The sequence below is a fragment of the Euleptes europaea genome, chromosome 6 (assembly GCF_029931775.1).
Source record: "Euleptes europaea isolate rEulEur1 chromosome 6, rEulEur1.hap1, whole genome shotgun sequence".
Classification (NCBI taxonomy): domain Eukaryota; kingdom Metazoa; phylum Chordata; class Lepidosauria; order Squamata; family Sphaerodactylidae; genus Euleptes; species Euleptes europaea.
This window is the reverse complement of record NC_079317.1, coordinates 85825150-85843926: the sequence shown is the minus strand read 5'-3', so window position 1 is coordinate 85843926 and position 18777 is coordinate 85825150. Positions and strand designations below refer to the sequence as shown.

Genomic DNA, 18777 nt, shown 5'->3' with positions numbered 1-18777 from the left:
TAATGCTTAGAATGTGTTATGTCCATTTGCACAAGACTGTCTTGTCCTGTCGGAGCAGCTAGGCATTCTTTTGTTTGTTTCAAAACTATATGGAGTTTTAGATAAATCTGGGGAAATGTGCTTTTATGAAGTCAATTTTTAAAGAAACACTTTGGTATTCTAAAGCAAATGTATTTATTTATCAGTATGTGTAATAATAATAACTAATTTGGTATTTTCACATAATTACATTGTGTATGTTGTAGAGATTACAGTATATGTCCATACAGAAAAGCTGTGTAGAAAACAATTAAACCTGAATTTGTTTCAAAGAATTGTCCATTTTCTCTTTTACTATTATTTACTTACTGTGTAGGGATGCCAGCCCCCAGGTGGGACCTGGGGACCCCTAGAATTACAGCTCATCTCCAGACTGCAGAGATCAGTTCCCTTGGAGAAAATGGATGTTTTGGAGGGTGGACTCTATGGCATTGTATCCCACTGAGGTCCCTGTCCTCCATAAGCTTTATCCCCAAACTTCTAGTAGTTTTTCAACCTGGATCTTGCAACTCTACCCCCACCCCACCCCTTGCCAGTGCGTGCATCCTAAAATAATACACTTTGCTAATAGTGGTTGCATGCATGCTAGCTGTTTATTCTGGAATATATATATATATATATATATTTTTTTACAGAAAATCACAGTGGCGTTGTCATCAACTGACTGATTCCTGCATTTTCTGTTGCTATTTTTCTCCCATTTGGAAGTGGAATCACAGTACCAGTAGTCCATATGTAAACTTACAAAACCCTTCTTCGGCTTCCCTTTATATATTTTTTTCCTGTTGCTTTAAAACAGCTTTCACTTCTCAGTAGATTTGTTTCCTGTTTATCCACAACATATTCCTGAAAGGAATCTTAATCAGTTCTTGTTCTTTCCAGCTCTAATGACTGTTTTTCTTTTTGCAACATAAGCAACATTTCATTGTTTTTTATTATCACCATTACAAAATCACAATAAGGAAAAATAAAAAACTGTACATTAATTGCTTTAGCTGCAAGGGGGAAAGCAACAATTAACATACAGAGAGGCAAAAGTGTGCACTGCTATTCTACAAAGCAAAACAGGAAAGTAATAAAACATGAAGGGACAATCACAAGAAGTGGGACCTTGGTTACATAGAATATAAAGTTGACTATAGGTCACAACCTGGATGGCCCAGGCTAGCCTGATCTCGACAGATCTCAGAATCTAAGCAGGGTCAGCCCTGGTTGGTCTTTGGATGGGAGACCACCAAGGAATACCAGGGTTGCTGTGCAGAGGAAGGCACTGGCAAACCACCTCTGTTAGTCTCTTGCCATGAAACCCCCAAAAGGGGTCGCCATAAGTCGGCTGTGACTTGACTGCACTTTACACACACATAGGTCACAAAGGCAGGTTTTGTTGAAAGCTGGAAGATTGGGAGTAACCCAAGTCACATATTCCTGGAACAGAAACTGAAAAGGAGCAGCAACAAAAGGCTACAGGGTTAGGCACTATCAACTTTCCTACTGGCACAAGAGGGAAGAGGTTGGTCTTGCCCTATTTTCCTCAGTCTTTTCAGAGCGCACCCACCCCTCTTGATCAGCGGAAAGTTCGGCTCCTTTTTCTTCCTGGCAAGGCTTCTGTCCTTTCAACAGTAGTATGATAGGTAGAAATTCAACATGGGAATGTTTCTCTATTCCTACGTCTTCATTCTTGTAAAAAAAATAAATCATATGCTAACTTTCTACTTATAATGGCATAATATTAATGGCACAAGTACCCGTGTTCCACACCAGTCATAAAAAGGAAAAACTGCATTTTATCCCAGCCTTCTATTATGCCACAAACAACCCACATTCCTGTACAGCTAAAACATATGTACAAAGGTTTTACTCAAATAAAATAAATATGGTAATAATAAATATTAATAAATACTTAATAAATAAATACTTAACATTTCCTCTTATCCTTTTACTTTTGTGTTGCAACCTAATGTCTAAGCAGAATGCTGCAAGTTCTAGCATGGACCATAAAGTGGTACTGAATCAAGGAACTTTTCACAAAGGCAGGTTTTGCTGAAAGCTGGAAGATTGGGAGTAACCCAAGTCACATATTCCTGGAACAGAAACTGAAAAGTGGAAAAGTTCCTGTTGATCAATCTCATCCAATATCTTTAACACCTAGTATGAAAGTTTTGGAGTTTTCACAAGACAGATTTCATGGTAGCAGAAGCTCCAAATACTACCCTAATACGCATACAGTGCCACCATTTCCTTCCTTGTAGCTTATCCTTACCAGGCAGACCAAAAACAATTACATTTTAGAGGAAACATTCATCCCTTCATTTCTGGATGGAAAAATGGGAATTGTTACAATCACCCACCCACTCTCAATTACTTCTCCACTTTGAATTATCCTGAGAAGATAGTTTAGGAACTGCATCCCAAGATATTCCCTGCAACCCACTGGAAAAGGGGGGGAGGCTTACATCTGTATGATGTATTAATGGGTGATATGGTCACGATATTGCATAGGAAAGGACTAAACAAAGGAGAAAGTAGTCTTTATCACTGCAGATGTGTCCGTTTTCAAACTGAATTTTTTATATGGGGGAAAAAGCAAATTAACTTGCAACTATTTTAACATACACATAACTACGGTAATTACACAGGATTTAACCTAACCAACTGTAAATGGAATAGGATTGTAGAAGAGAGCTTTCCCCTTTCCCTACTACAGTCAGCTTCAAAAGGAGGTGGTATGCAGAGCTGCAGCAGCAGAAATTGCCCCTCCCCTCTTTTGTAAAAGCTCTTCCATGAAAGGAGCAAAGACCCATACAAGTGTGGAAGTGTAGAAGAGTAGGGTATTCGATAATTTCACTTTTCCCAATGCATCTCTGCCGCCCACCCAATACCCCTCATTGTTTTTCAGGGTCCCCAACCCTCAGCAGAGTGGGTGACACTTGAGTGCTCATAAGCTAAATTCTGAAAGTATTAGTTGCAAAATTACAGAATTGTGTGGTACAAGCTGTGAATCATAATCGGAATTCTGGGCCATAAACCAGGAGAAATGGATAGGTCCAGCCCCCTAAATGTGCACTCATACTCTAAAGAGGTCCCCTGATGAATTGGTCAATTTCAGGGGAAGAGAAAAGGAGATAGTCACTTATCTAGTTTATAGAGAAATTATTTGCCTATATGCCAAGATCAGTTGCATGAAAGTGAAGGACGGAACGATGTTCTTGTTTTCTCACAGAAGCTTTTAAGAGCCGGAGTGGCATAAGGAAGAGTGTGTTGGTCTGGGCATGGGAGAACCAGGTTCAAATCCTGACACTGCCATGAAGCCCACTGGGTCCCTCTCAGCCCAACCAATCTCACAGGGCTGGTGCAAGGATAGGATGAAGAAAAGAGAACCTGGTGCAAGGCCCTGGGTTCCTTGGAGAAAGGGCGGGATAAAAACATAACAGGCAGATAGGTTGTGTGTTGCTAAGGCTTGGACACTCCAAGACAATTTTGATGGTTGCAGAAAAACATCAAGAGTGTCCCTATGGTGGTAAAGTATTGTAATAAACTAAATCATTGGTCATTTGTCACCCTTTTATAGAAACCCAGCCTGAACTGGGCCACCTGACCCTGCCTAACCATTCTGCTCTTAGACTATAAACATCTTAGCCAAGCAGCTAGAACTTCAGTGGAGAAATTCTTATTTGTCTACTTGATGCAGTGAAGTTAAGCTTCAGCCCAGGATCTGGTAAGCTGGGTGTCTGGAAGCAACAGGGAAATGGTTGTGTTAATTCCCAGGGAGGCTATATCAAGCAAGGTACTGTCATTGCTGGGCTAGCTAGTGGGCCAGGAGCATCACCAACGGCAAGTAAGCAACAGCTTGCGAAGCCCCAGCTGCAGCTGGGAAACAACGGAGAAGACAAGCCTTTCTCCTGCAGGCAAAGATGAGAGTCTGCAGAAGGGGCACGACTGTGCACGCTCCTCACTTTCCCAGCAACTCAAGCCCCCTTGTGTTTCGCTTGCGCAGCATGCCGCTGTTATCCGGATTTGCATAGTGTTGGTCTTCGGCTGCGCTGTTTTCAAGGTCGGACTCCACCAGCGGCTCCTCTTTGGCCAGCTCTTCTGTTTCACTGCAGCTTTCAGGGTAGAATCCTTCGTTTTCCGCTATCACGGCGGGGTCGTCATCTTCATAGTGACAACAGGGGCATTTTTCAAAGTTCTGCCCGGCCTGGCTGTGGTCGGTGAACGTGGCTTGTTGGTCCTTCTCTTCCCTCGACACAAGGTCGTTATTCACTGTGGCAAGAGCAGACAAAAGGATTTCACTACATGCACACTCCTCATCATCCACAAACTCCATTCTCTCCGCTATCTCTTCAGCAGAAGGCTGGCTTGGGTGAGGGCACTCCACAAGGACAGTGTCCTGTCTGTGCTTGAAGCAATCAGAATTATCATATACAGGATAGGTCTCTTCTGGATAACCTTGGGACAGAAAATAAACATGTCTCAGGTGGAACAACTACTCAAACATCTTACTAATAAAATTGCTGGATCTATTCAAAGAATTTGCAAATCAGAATAACATCTGAATCCAAAATAATGCTAGCTCCCTGTTTATTATACTTAACAGATTGGGAGGTAAACAGAGAGCACATGCTTCCCTATCAATCTGATTCCCACCTCTTTTGTTATCTGCGCTATAAGCACTGAAGGGGGAAAAGGTGGGGTATAAATGAAGTAAATAAATGAATGTATCTAGTTCTCAATGTGGCTAAATCTGTGAGTACTTAAATCCAAAATCTGGAGGTATGAACAGACAAGACAGATCTTTCTACAAACCTGGAAAATGCCCCAGGTTTACAGAAAAATCTGATACACACACACACACACAAATTACATTGAAGGGTTAACCCCCCAAATCAATAGAAGCAGCACCTGTAGCTTTAAGAAACAGATGCCCTCAGTGGTCATTACTAGGCAACCACAACAGGATAGGCAGCATTCAATACTGGGTTTCTGCTAGTAAAAGACGGGGTGAGGGGACTGACCCTTTCCAGGGCTGTTTTGGCCTTTTAAAAAGGACTCATTGGGGCCAAGCCCAGCACCAACCACTCAGCAACTTCCTATCATGCAACTTGGATGACTATCCCAGGCCCAGCTGCTTGCTATGAGAAGAGCCAGCATGGTGTAGTGGTTAAGAGCAGTGGTTTGGAGCAGTGGACTCTAATCTGGAGAACCGGGTTTGATTCCCCACTTCTCCATATGAGCAGCAAACGCTAATCTGGTGAACTGGGTTGGTTTACCCACTCCTACACATGAAGACAGCTGGGTGATGTTGGGCTAGTCACAGCTCTCTTAGAGCTCTCTCAGCCCTACCTACTTCACAGGGTGTCTGTTGTGGGGAGGGGAAGGAAAGGTGATTGTAAGCCAGTTTCATTCTTCCTTAAGTGGTAGAGAAAGTCAGCATATAAAAATCAACTCCTACTCCTCCTCTTCCTCTGTTTGCCAGCCTACAAAAACAGTATGGTGTAGTGGTTACAGTTTCAGACTAGGATTTGGTAGACCCAGGTTTAAATCACCACTCTGTCATGGAAGCTCTCTGGGTGACCTTGCGCCAGTCACACCAGTCAAATGCTACCAACCTAACCTACCTCACAGGATTCTTGAGGATAAAATGGAGGACAGAGAATAAAGTAAGCCACTTTGGGCACCTATTGTGGAGAAAGATGGGGTATAAATGAAATAATAAATATAACTGAAGAACAGGGTAGATTAAAGGTAGGTGGGTTGATGGGTGGGAAGGAGAGAAGGAGGCAGGGAAAGGTGAAGATATGGGGGTTGCCAGGAGGAGGGAAAGGGAAATAGTGCAGGAATGTGGATACAGGGGAAAATAAGGTGCCCCCAGCAAGTCCCTGTAGGTTTCCCACCATGCAACTGGACCTGGACCACTGGCCAGCACCACAGAAATGAGCCACAGTTTTTCTGGGATGAACCTGCCAGGGGAGGGAAAAAGGGAAAGCTGAAGAAAGAGGGGCAGAGAAAGGTAGGTTGGCTGGTGGATGGGAAGAAGAGAGGGAATCTAGAAAAGGGAGAGGCTATGGAGGCTGCTAGGGAAGGAAAGAAGCAATAGTGGAGATACAGGGGGAAATGAGATGCCCCTCGCAAGTCCTTGTGAGTTTCCTACACACAAATAAATATTAACAAAGCCGACCTAGGTATACTTTAAATCAGGGTCAAAAACCTTGCAATGGAGTTGGGTCATGCTGCCAACCAGAGATTCACTCCTACCTACATGGGCCAATGTGTGAGCAGTAGTTTTGTTACAAGGATACCCACACCCCTGTAGAACCACTGCTTCAGTGGGAAGGATTGTAGGGCGTGTGCTGTTTGACCTCAAGACAGACACTTGAGTGGTGCAGCACCGGAAAGGGTTGCCCCACAAACACATGTACATGGGAGAACCTGCCCTTAACCTGATCTATAATCCAGGTGGTATTCTGGGATCCTCCTGCCCTTCCCAGTTTTGAAAAACAGCCCATCAAATCATAAACATATGCTGCAGCAATCCACAATAGAAGATCTCAAAACAACTATATGACTGAAATTGAAACGGAAAGGACTTTAATTAGTCTTTCTTGTAACTTGCTCCTCTAAAAAATCATAATCCTCATTTTAGAAAACTGAAAGTTTCCCTTACCTTCCCAGTCCTGCATATAAGGAGCCTCTTCAGCTTCTTTTTCTGGGGAGATGCCATCTATGAGTTTGCCTTCTTTCATGACCTTAGTAATTTCCCGGAGTTGCTGAAGTAGTCTTTTCTCTTGGTCAGTAGTGACATTTTGGGCCCTGCTATGGAACAGGCATCAAAAAACGCTAGTCAAACCAAGTGATGTTTGTCAGTTAATGCGTTTTAGCAGAACAGGTCTCTCCTAGTGAACCTATAAGCAAAGACTTTGCGTGTACTGAGATATAAAAACAGAAAGACTGACAACAGGTGTTGTGCCCATCTTCCTGAACAAGGGTTGGGTGGAGGACAGATCAAAAGGAAATAAATCATGGGCTACATGGTCCCACAGCATGAAAGAAGCCAAATGAGGGAAGCACTAGGGAAGCATTATAGGCAAATTCAAGATAAAACAACTGTTGTCTGTCATCTTGAGGCTTTGTAATAAAGGTGGGCTTTAAATAAAGCAATAAATAAATTATCCAAATATTTAAGCACTCCCCACACTATGGCTAAACTTTATTGATACCAATTTTCAGGGGAAAATTCTAACTTCTGAACCAACGACTCATTGGGGGTTACCGCACTTTGTATTCCCAGCGATGTATTAAGAGTTTGAAAATGTTATAAAAAACATCGCTTTAAAAGGGTTTTTGGATACCACGGCTTATAAATGGTTGGAAGACGTCTTCACAGCTAAAGGGGCCAAACAAAGTGCGAACAGTATTTTTTTTAACGTTTTCAAACTCTTAATACATCGCTGGGTATACACAGAAAGTGCGAACAGTATTTTTTATAACATTTTCAAACTCTTAATACATCGCTGGGAATACAAGTGCAGTAACAGCCATTGACAGAATGCTCATGAGCAGTCCAGTTTACTTGAGGACAGTGAAAGGGCAGAGGAGAGTGGGAAGCCAAGCAACAGGGTGGCAGGTGGCTGAATTTCATATATTGACTCTAACCTACCAAGTCTTCAACTGAATCCTTATTTCTCTTTTATTTAGTGATTAATTTTATTGCACACAGTAAAAGAAACTCTTGACACTGAGCTATAATAATTACTCATTGTTTTTTATTATCTAATAGACCCAAAGGCATTTGTGGCTGAGAAATAAATGGGAAGAGTGACCTTTTACATATTTTCATCTATTGAAAGGGATCAAGTGACTCATAATTTTTATCATCATTTTGTCCCATGCTGATTAAATATCACAGAAAAAGAAACGCATTAGAGCCACTTATGCAATTTTCTTTCAAATTAAAAGAGGCCAGCAGACAGCTGTGAAACAAAGAGGCCCTGCCTGGTTCTGATCTCATGGAGTTGTAAGAAGAAATCACACTTCTTGTTTCTAATGGCTGCTCTCCTGACGTGCGCGACTGCAGTTCTTCCCCCTCTAAACTGTGTAAAATGTCCTTGCGACTCAGCTTTGCGAGAAAAGGGAATAGAGAGTTCTGAAGTAGATGAAACTATCCACAAAAAGCCATTTACTCTTGCGCAAATGTACAGGGAGTTGCAAAAATGCCATTTCAGCATTCATCTGATATAGGTGGGGCTCAGCACACAATTCTGTGCACAAATCAAAAAGGTGAAAGAATGTTGTTCTATTGAAGCTTCTTATGTGGATGAGGCATATGCCTATTTTATAAACTACTGGGGCGCTTGCTGGTAGATTCAGTATCTCCTCAATACATTTCTGAGGGATTAAGGAAGCCTGATCTAGTTCACGGTATTATATGCCTCAATTTGTATTTTGAAAATATCACCCAGCTGTATTTATACTCTGAGTGCAAATTGGCAAGATTTCCCTTTCATTAACACCCATTTTTAAAACCCTGCTTCTTTTATAATTTGAAAAGCTACATGGGCATATTTCAACCTCTCATCTAACTCCAAAAACCAACGGAATTGAATGGACGATAACCATTTTGTTGATAGCGTATGTCCAGGTCTAAGCACACACCACCCCCAAATTCGTCTTCACTACCATCTGAGATCTCTCCTGCAGCCCCTCACCAAATCCCTGTCCGGAGGGCTCAGCTGAAACCACTATCTAGAAGTGCAGTGAAGGAAGGCTTAACCACAACACTACTGATCAGCTGGGCGGTTGTGGAAAGTAGCAGACCCGTTAAAGCCACACTGCGGTTGATGATGGTAATGGAATGGGATCATGGGTCAGGCTGTGGCAGTGTCCCAGAGTGAGCAGATCTGGCACTAGGCTCTTGCAAGGCCTGGTGGTCTCATCAGACCTGAATGGTCCAATAAGAACATAAGAAGAGACCTGCTGGATCAGACCAGTGGTTTATCCAGCCCACCCCTATTTCACACAGTTGTCCTGGTACGGTTGCCAGTTCTGGGATTTGGGGTGGAGCCTGGGGAGGGAAGGGTTTGAGAAAGGGAGGAGCATCAGTGGGGTATAATGCTTAGTGTTTCTTTTTTTAAAAATTTTTTATTGCTTTTATAATTAAACACAAAAATAAACAAAAAAGAAAAAAATATTTTTTAACAAAAAAAATACAAAATAAAACATACAAAAACATATATAGAGCACTGTTACATCTATTACTAATACATTGTTTACTATCTTTTTAAAAGTATATAGTGCCCAAACCTCTACCACCCACCTCTGTGCCCTCCACCTTTGGACTTCCGGAGGGGTGTTATGACAGTATTTAAAAACTTATTATTATAATCATTGTTTAAAAAACACATAAATCTATAATTCTTTAACTCTACCTTTAAAATCCGTTTTTGCCAATTTATCCCAATATGCGGCGGCCTTTGACCATATTTGTTTAAATTCATCCATATCTTTACCATGTAAAGAATCTGTTATTTTGGCCATCCGCATATACATCCAAAGCTTTTCTCTCCACTCTTTGATTGAAGGTTTATTTATTTGCTTCCATTTCTTAGCAATTATAATCCTAGCCGCAGCAAAACTGTATTGGCATATGACTCTATCAGCATAATCTATATTCTTATCGGGAATACCCAATAAGCAAAAGGCAGGATCTTTTTTTATATTTGACTTAATCAAATTGTTAGTTTCCTTTAAAACTAATCGCCAAAATCTCTTGATTTTTTTGCAAAACCACCAAACATGCATAAATGTACCTATCTCAGTTCCGCACTTCCAACAAAAACCCTCTTCCTCTTTTTTCATTTTACTTAATAGTACTGGAGTTATATACCATCTGTAAAACATTTTATATAAATTTTCTCTTATTTCGTTAGTAATAGTAAATTTAAATTCCTTTTCCACAAATTTTCCCATATTTCCAAATCTATATTATAACTTAGTTCCCTCATCCATTTCACCATCACTGGTTTAATCCTTTCCTGTTCTAGATTCATTTCTATCAATAGTTTATAAATCCGTCTATCAATCCTTTATTTCCCTTAGTTAATATAATCTCAAATTTGGATTTAGTTTGATTAAAACCCGTTTTATTATCTTTGTTGAATATATCCCTTTATTTATAATACATAAACCAATCTTTAATTTGAAGCTCTTCTCTGGTTTTCAGCATCCATATTCCATCTCTATGTTCTATCAATTCTCTATATATAGTGCTATCCAGATTTAGATGTACACCCCTTCTCATATAGGCTTCTATGGGATTAATCCAACCGGGAGTTTTATTTTCCAGGAAACCTTTATATTTGTTCCATATTTGCAACAAACTTTTCCTAATAATATGGGAATTAAAATCTTTATTTACTTTCTCCTTTTCGTACCATAAATATGCATGCCACCCAAATCGTAAATTAAATCCCTCTAATTCCAATAATTTCGGATTCTCTAATAGAATCCAATTTTTTATCCAGGTGAAGCAAGCTGCTTGATAGTACATTCTCAAATCTGGTAATCCCAACCCTCCTGTTTCTTTCAATTCCACTAAATTATTATATGCTATCCTGTGTCTTTCTTTACCCCAGAGAAAACTTAAAATATCTTTCTTCCAGTTTTTAAATATCTGTGCGCCTTTCACTATTGGTAGGTTTTGAAACAAAAAAAGCATTTTAGGTATTAACATCATTTTAATTACTGAAATTCATCCCCACAATGATAATGGTATTTTTCCCCAACTTTTTAAATCTTTTGCTATCTGTTGCCATTGAGTTACATAATTATTTTGAAATAAATTAAGATTATTATTTAATATCCATATACTTAAATATTTGACTTTATGTTCAATGCTAAATCCTGTCTTTTTAGTCAGTATTTGCTGTTGTGAAAGAGTCATATTTTTAACCAATATCTTAGTTTTATTTTTATTAACTTTAAAACCTGAAAGCTGTCTATAAACCTCCAAAATTTTATTCCAACTATCGATTTGCTCAATCGGTTCAATCAAAAAACATATTAAGTCATCTGCGTATGCTTTAACTTTATATTGATTTCTCCCAATTCTTACTCCAACAACTTCATCGTTTTGTCTTAAATTTTTCAATAACAATTCTAATACCAAAATAAACAGCAAAGGGGAAAGAGGACATCCTTGTCTTGTTCCCCTTTGAATCTCAATCTTCGGTGATAACATTCCGTTTATCAGCAAATTAGCGGTTTGATGAGTATATATACTTTTAATGGCAGTCCTAAAATCTCACCAAAATCCATAAATTCTAATATTTTAATCATAAACTGCCAATTCACGTTGTCAAATGCTTTTTCCGCATCTAAAAATATCAAAGCTATCGGAGTTGTATCTTGTTCCGCATATTCTTAAAAAAAAATCTATTACCACCCTTACATTCTGACTAATTAATCTCCCTGGCAGAAACCCTGCTTGATCTTCATGTATTTTTTGATTTAATACCCTTTTCAATCTCATAGCTAAAATTGCAACAAATAGTTTGTAATCATTATTTAATAGTGAAATCGGTCTGTAATTTTTGACTTCCGATATATCCGAGTTCACCTTAGGTATTAATGATATATTTGCTTGTTTCCATGTTTGAGGAATAATGCCATTTATCAAACATAAGTTCATCACATCTAATAGATAAGGGATTAGCTGGTCTTTAAATACTTTATAGTAAAATGCGGTAAATCCATCTGGTCCTGGTGATTTATTTAGTTTACTTTTACTTATTACCTCTTCTAGTTCTACTCTAGTTATTGGAGAATCCAGTAATTCTTTGTTTTCTTGGGTTATTTTTTCCCAATCAAATTTAGTAAGATATGATTCCATATCTTTCTCTAAAACTGGATTCTTTCTATATAAATTTGTATAATATTCCACAAATGTTTCTATTATCTCACCTTTTTCGTGTTATCTTACCTTTCCTTTTAATTTGGATTATTGGTACTTTTTTCTCTTTATGCTTGAGTTGCCAAGCTAACATTTTACCTGGCTTATTAGCATGTTCAAAGATCCAGAGATTGGGGCCATGCGCAGACAACACAGATCTTTCTACAACCTTAGAAAAGTCCTAGGTTTTCAGAGAAATATGAAATTTTAAAGGCAGTAGGAACTTTCCTCTATTCCTGAATAAGCCATGGACTGATGCTATCTCTGTCCTGGTCCAATGTCTGAATGAAGTGGTCAAATGGCTGAAGGAGAGCAAAATAAAACTGAACTTAGATAAGGCAGAGGTGATGCTGGCTGGAAGGACCATTGGCTCAAAGGGATTGTTCCTCCTCCCACTGATGGTGCGCAGCTTTCACTGAAAGACCATTAAAAGCTTGGGAGACTCGCAAGCGCTTGGTCTCCTGTTGAAGAAACAGGTTCCATTACATTAAAAAAATGCTTTTTACAGTAATTGTAGCTAGGAAACTGGCTCCCTATTTGCTCACTGATCCACACTTCAGTAACCTCAAGGCTAGATCACTGTTAATATGCTCTACATGGGATGATCTGGAAGCTGCAGCTGGTGCAAAACATAATGGGATAGATGGATGAGACTGTGTCACTCCCATTCTGAGGTCTCTTCACTGGCTGCCAGTTTCTGGGTCCAATTTTGGCATTCACCCTGACCTGAAGCACACATACTTGAAGGAATCTCTCCTGACCTGTTCCTGTATGGCCACTTCCCAGCACAGTCTGTTACCAGTACTCCATTGTCTAGGGCACGTTCTGATGTGGTCCAGGCTTGGACTTTGTCGGTGGCTGCCCCAAGCCTGTGAAACAGCCTCCCAGATCAGTGGGGCTCTTACCCTTCTGGGTTTTCCAGAAGGGCTGTAAGAGAGAATTATTCTGGAGACTCTTGGGGCAGCCTGAGCAGAGGGGGAATTCCCTGCCAGTGGAACATTTTTAGTTAGGTTTTTGATGTGTTTTTATATGTTGTTTTAATATTTATTTTAGTTGGGTTTTTTATATACTGTTGTTACCTACCTTGGGTCCTAGAGTGCCTGGGAGAAAGGTGGGAATATAAATATCTTTAACAAACAAACAAACACTCTTTGCCTCTAATTTAGATACAAATATAAGTGAAAGGTAGGACATACTAATAAACATTACTTTAAAGGTCAGAAAATAGGTTGTGCTCATCAGAATATGGGAGAAAGAACACCTGAAATTCTTTCTGTATTGATAATTGCCTTCGGCGTTCCTCTGTGGCAGATTGCTGAAAACATCTTACGCAGAAAGAGTCTGCAGATGTGGCGTAGGATGTCCTGACTCCCTGTCTCATATTCTTTTGGACTGCCATCTTTATGATTCCCCAAGAGGAAACCTCATAAAACCTATAGTTTCGAACTTCTCCTCAAATAACACGAAAACACTTCACAAACTATTAGCTGATAAGCATCCTGAGATAACCAAAAACGTGGCAAAATTTCTGATGATAGCAGTCAACCAATGGGAATCTAGTCGAAAGTAGAATCACAACATTAAGGAATGATTTATATTAATTTTATTTTACTTTAACTTTTATCCTTTTATATACTGCAAATTGTACTATGCCAATAAAGGTATTTGAAATTGAAACTGAATTGTATTGATAAATATTTCATATGAATCAGACAAACAAAGCACACACAAGTGGTTTAGTTATATGGTATGCAAAAAAATTCTCAGTTATTTGTACTTTCATAAGCTGGGATATATGTATTTCAAAAATGTTTTTATTTTATTTAAAATATTTGTAGCCCAGTTTCTTCAATGAGCCACTTAGAGTAAAACCAGCATAGTTCATTATACTTAGCAGATTCTCTGTTTATTGCACGTGCCATTTACTGTAAATAAAATACTGTGAAATATAAATATAAGGTTTTCTTTTGAATTTATGTACAGAATATTTTACAGAACTTTAAAAGGGTATTAATCTATTAATGCTAAACATATGGCAATCTTTTTTCCTCTGATTTCTGTATCAACAAGACTGCAGACCTACAAACTAGTAGCTACACCCTTTTAAAAAGCATGCGTATGCTTTCCCTTTACGTAAACTGGAATTGAATATTTTCATTTAAACACAGATATGGAAAAGGCAAAATAAAAAAGCAGGGTCAGAGATGACAGAGTTGCTCCCAAATATAAATAAATAAAGTTACTGTTTGATATCTTCAAGGGATTTATATTTTGTGAATGTAAAGGCATTTTTTTCTCCTTTGAAAACGTTGCTTTGCTTACTTTTGTCAATGCAAAAGGGATTCACCTTCTGATTTAAATACATACCTTTCACAGTTGGGTCCCACTCTATTGATTATTTTTTCCATAGCTTCTTCAGTCTCTCTCAGCTTATCTTGGAGTTGGGCTAGCTCATAGTCAGCTGCAACACAAATATGGTCCCAAACAGCATCAGTAGCTCCAAATGTTAATGCTATACCATCAGAAGTAAGTGAATGCATACTAATCAAAGTGGAACCTCACAAGCCCTTTTGCTAGCTAAGGGGAAAAATGGAAATAATTTTTCCCAAACTGAAAGGGGAAAAATATTTCCTTTAGGCTAGGGGGAAAACCCAGAATGCACCCAAATGCTCATAGGTAGTGCAAAGGCTGGGAAGATATGCCAATGGAAGGAGTGTTAGTGTAGGAAGACATGCAATGAAATGTAATGGTGCTCGATGCATGTTTAATCTCCATCCCTCAAAATGTAGATGGGGAGGCTTTGTTAGGTGGCTCCACTTCAACCTTAGTGATAGTGATAAGTCTGTGGCCGAGGGCCATCACAATCCACCATACAAAACATTATCATAAAATAACTTTAAATCAGGCTGACCCACAAGAAACTAATATTTAAATATGTTAAGATCCCTGATTAGAAACAGCTTTAGCTTGGATTTTCTTAGCTGCTAAAGCAAAGAGTGACACTTTGTAGGAAACATCAGGATTGGTGTCTTGATGGGAGAAAAAACAGCTTCTCTGGGTCTGGAGAAAGATTTAGGCCCTTTAGAATCACTCCAAGGAATTTAAGTCTGGGCTCTGTATAAAGAGGAAAGAATAAGGTGTAATGAGTTAGGTCCTCTGGAGCGGCCCCACAAATACATAGGCGAGAGGCCCATGGTGTTCGGGAGTAACGTCCAGCTATCCAAGCCGTTGGCATGTTTGAAACCAGAGGGAGGTAAAAGCTATTCTGTGGTTATGGAAGGGAATACTGACCAGGTATGAAGCTCTGACATGATCCCTTTTAAACTGTTTAAACCATGGTGAGAATTTGGACTGGGAGATTGATTGCAGCATCACATTTAAATACCCAATCCCGAATGTTGGTACCTGCTATGGGGACAGCCTGGGTGTCATCTGATATGGAGTAGCAATGCAGGATGTTGTTATAGCAGGCAATGCCAGGTCTATGAAAAATAAGATCTAAACAATATCTGACCTGACTTGCTTGACTGTCACCTGGCTGGATGACTTTGACGTGATCACTCTGACACAGCTCACACCGGCTGGGTATAAAGTCCTTAACCAACCTCAAACGGGAGGACAGGATGGGGTAGCATTTCTTTTCCGTTAACATTTTTCCATCACTGGGGACCTGGTGCCCACAGAGGCTGTCTTTGATTGTATGTGCCTTGTATTGGGCACCAGGGAAACATCAGGGATCCTGCTGGTGTACCATCTGCATATCTTACCAGCAAGACCTGTTCCAATTTGGAAGCCAAACTGAGGGCAGATCTGGTACTTGAGGTGTCAGAAGCAGAGCTGACGGAGGTGGTGTTGGACTTGGTGCTGAGAACCCCGAGGATGATTGTCCTTGGGGATTTCAACATACATGCCAAGGCTGCCTTATCAAGAAAAGCTCAGGGCTTCATTGCTGCCATGACAACCATGTGTCTGTCTTTGTAATGGGCAGGATTACATGTGAAAAGGACGTACACGGAGCCTTCTTTTCTGAACCAGCTTGCCAGTGATCTGATTAAGGGGCTGGAGGTCTGTCCCTTGTTGTGGTTGGATCACTATCTTCTGAAGGCACTGCTGAACCTTCTAACTCCTCCCTACTGGAGTAGTGAACCAATTTGGATGGTTAGAGATTAAAGGATCCTGCTAGTTTTCAGACGGGTCTGTAGGATTTTGAGAGCCTTCCCAGTGACTCTGTGGAGGCTCTTGTAGCTGCAAGGAATAATGAGCTGACTGGAGCTATAAACAGAGTTGCTCCTTGGCACCCTCTTCCTTGGTCTGTGAGGCCCCCAGCTCCTTGGTTTACCAGGGAGATGAGGGACATGAAGCAGACTGGAAGACAACTAGAGTGATATTGGTGGAAGACTTGGGATGAATTAAATAGAACACATCAAAAAGCCCATTTGCAGGCCTATGTGGTAGCGGTGGCAATGAAGAAGACTTTCTTCTTTATCACCATTGCATCAGCAGAATCTCGTCCAGGTCAATTGTTCAAAGTGGTTCATGACTTGATAGCACCTAAGTCCAAGCCTTTGGGTGATGAAAATTTGGCCTCCTGCTGTGATATTTTTGCAAGATTCTTTGCTGACCCAATTTCTTTCAACTGTTCCAATTTGGAGGCCAGGTTGAGGGCAGATCTGGTACTTGAGGTGTCAGAAGCACCAGCTTGTTCTTTTGTAATGGATATTTTCAGATCAATCCTGCCTATGGATGCTGACAGGGTCCTTGGGACTTTAAGGGCCACCACTTGTGCTCTGGTCCCATGCCATCATGGTTTTTAAAATCTTGCCAGGAAAAGGTATTGGGAGCCATTAGTGAAAATCATCAACTCCTCCCTGACTGAGGGGGTTCTCCCTAGGCCTTTGAAGGAGGCAATTATTAGACCTCTGCTCAAAAAACCTTCACCTAGGGATGAGGTGACCAATTAGAGACCAGTCTCCAATTTACCTTTTCTTGGGAGCAAGGCAACGACTAGTTAGAACACATGCAGGAATGAAAGCATTGGCAACACACAATTATGTTTCGAAAAAAGGCAACTTTTGCCCTCAGTATTTTGCCAACTGGAACCTGATTCTGTGAAGATTCCCATGATTCTATTGTGCATGTAAAACATTCGGTACCACATCTTAATGCAACGTAAGTACTGTGAATTAGCCCAGACCATTCAGTGATGTCAAGGGCAAACTATATTCACATCTTTCACTTCAACTCCATGTATTTTACTATCTGATGACTGCATTTTGTGTTTAGGTTATATTAGAATAACCATCCTTCTGACTGGCATGTATTTTTGCTGCTTGATTTTATCACATGTATAGTATTATATAGGAGTCCCGTGGCGCAGAATGTTAAGCTGCAGTACTGCAGTCAAAAGCTCTGCTCACGACCTGAGTTCGATCCCGATGGAAGTCGGTTTCAGGTAGCCGGCTCAAGGTTGACTCAGCCTTCCATCCTTCCGAGGTCGGTCAAATGAGTACCCAGCTTGCTGGGGGTAAAGGGAAGATGGCTGGGGAAGGCACTGGCAAACCACCCCGCAAACAAAGTCTGCCTTGGAAACGTCGGGATGTGACGTCACCCCATGGGTCAGGAATGACCCGGTGCTTGCACAGGGGACCTTTACCTTTTATAGTATTATATGGGAGGGAAAGCAGCACGGTATAGCCCCATCTCATCAGATCTCGGAAGCTAACCAGGAGCAGTACTTGGAAGGGAGACTTCCAAGGAAGACTCTGCAGAAGAAGGCAATGGCAAACAACCTCTGCTTCTCGCTTGCCTTGAGAGCCCCATGCCGGGGTCACCATAAATCAGCTGCAGCTTGATGGCACTTGACACACACAGTGAGACACACATAGTATTATATTTGTGTGTGTTGTAAATAAGCTATCATCATCATCTAAATCAAACTGTCTCATCTATTACAATTCAAGATTACTTGATGGAAGATTTAGCAAAATCCCTCAGACAGACAGACTTTGTCCTTGTGGCAGTAAGTGTGTTGAAACATTTGTCCATGTTTTATTTTATTGGAGTTTCTATTCAGACATTCGTAATGAACTACTAAGCCCTTTGCATACATGTAGTCTGAATGCCTCCGATTCCAGTAATGCTTCCTTTCTTTTGAATAATTGTTCACCCTATGTTCTGGAGAAGGCAGCACAATTTTTAAAGATTGCTATAGAACGCCACAAATTATTTAAATAGACGGATGTGTTAGCTCACAACACTATCTTATGCAAGTGTCTTTTAACCATTTTGTAAGGTTATATTTCAAATATTTATATTTTTACATGCTACCGTATGTACAGTGTGATTTTATGCCAATAAAGGACGCTATGACGATGACTGACTACAATTCCAAGATTTATTCCCTAATCATAATCATCATCATTTATTTCAACACAAAATAAGCTCCAGAAAATTAACAAATGGTTAAACTAAAATAAAATTAAACATGTATAATATGGCAAATATAAAACAATAAACATAAAATCGAGAAGGAAATAGAGAAGAATATAGCCCTCCCCCATCAATCAGGCAGAGTTGCTAAGACGATGGGGGTTACCGCACTTTGTATTCCCAGCGATGTATTAAGAGTTTGAAAACATTGTAAAAAACATCGCTTTAAAAGGGTTTTTGGATACCACGGCTTATAAATGGTTGGAAGACATCTTCACAGCTAAAGGGGCCAAACAAAATGCGAACAGTATTTTTTATAACGTTTTCAAACTCTTAATACATCGGTGGGAATACAAGTGCGGTAA

The 18777-nt window shown here is 40.1% G+C and overlaps 1 protein-coding gene across 1 annotated transcript in view; it reads right to left on the bottom strand.

Moving 5' to 3' along the window:
- Positions 1 to 3988: 3988 nt before the first annotated feature.
- Positions 3989 to 18777, bottom strand: part of RIC3 (RIC3 acetylcholine receptor chaperone) — a 28593-nt gene continuing 13804 nt past the window's right edge. The window contains exons 4-6 of the mRNA XM_056851677.1: positions 14351 to 14444; positions 6701 to 6849; positions 3989 to 4485 (exon numbers count right to left, since the gene is read on the bottom strand). Of these exons, the coding sequence (XP_056707655.1) occupies positions 3989 to 4485; positions 6701 to 6849; positions 14351 to 14444 (740 nt within the window). The remainder of the gene's footprint in view (positions 4486 to 6700; positions 6850 to 14350; positions 14445 to 18777) is intronic.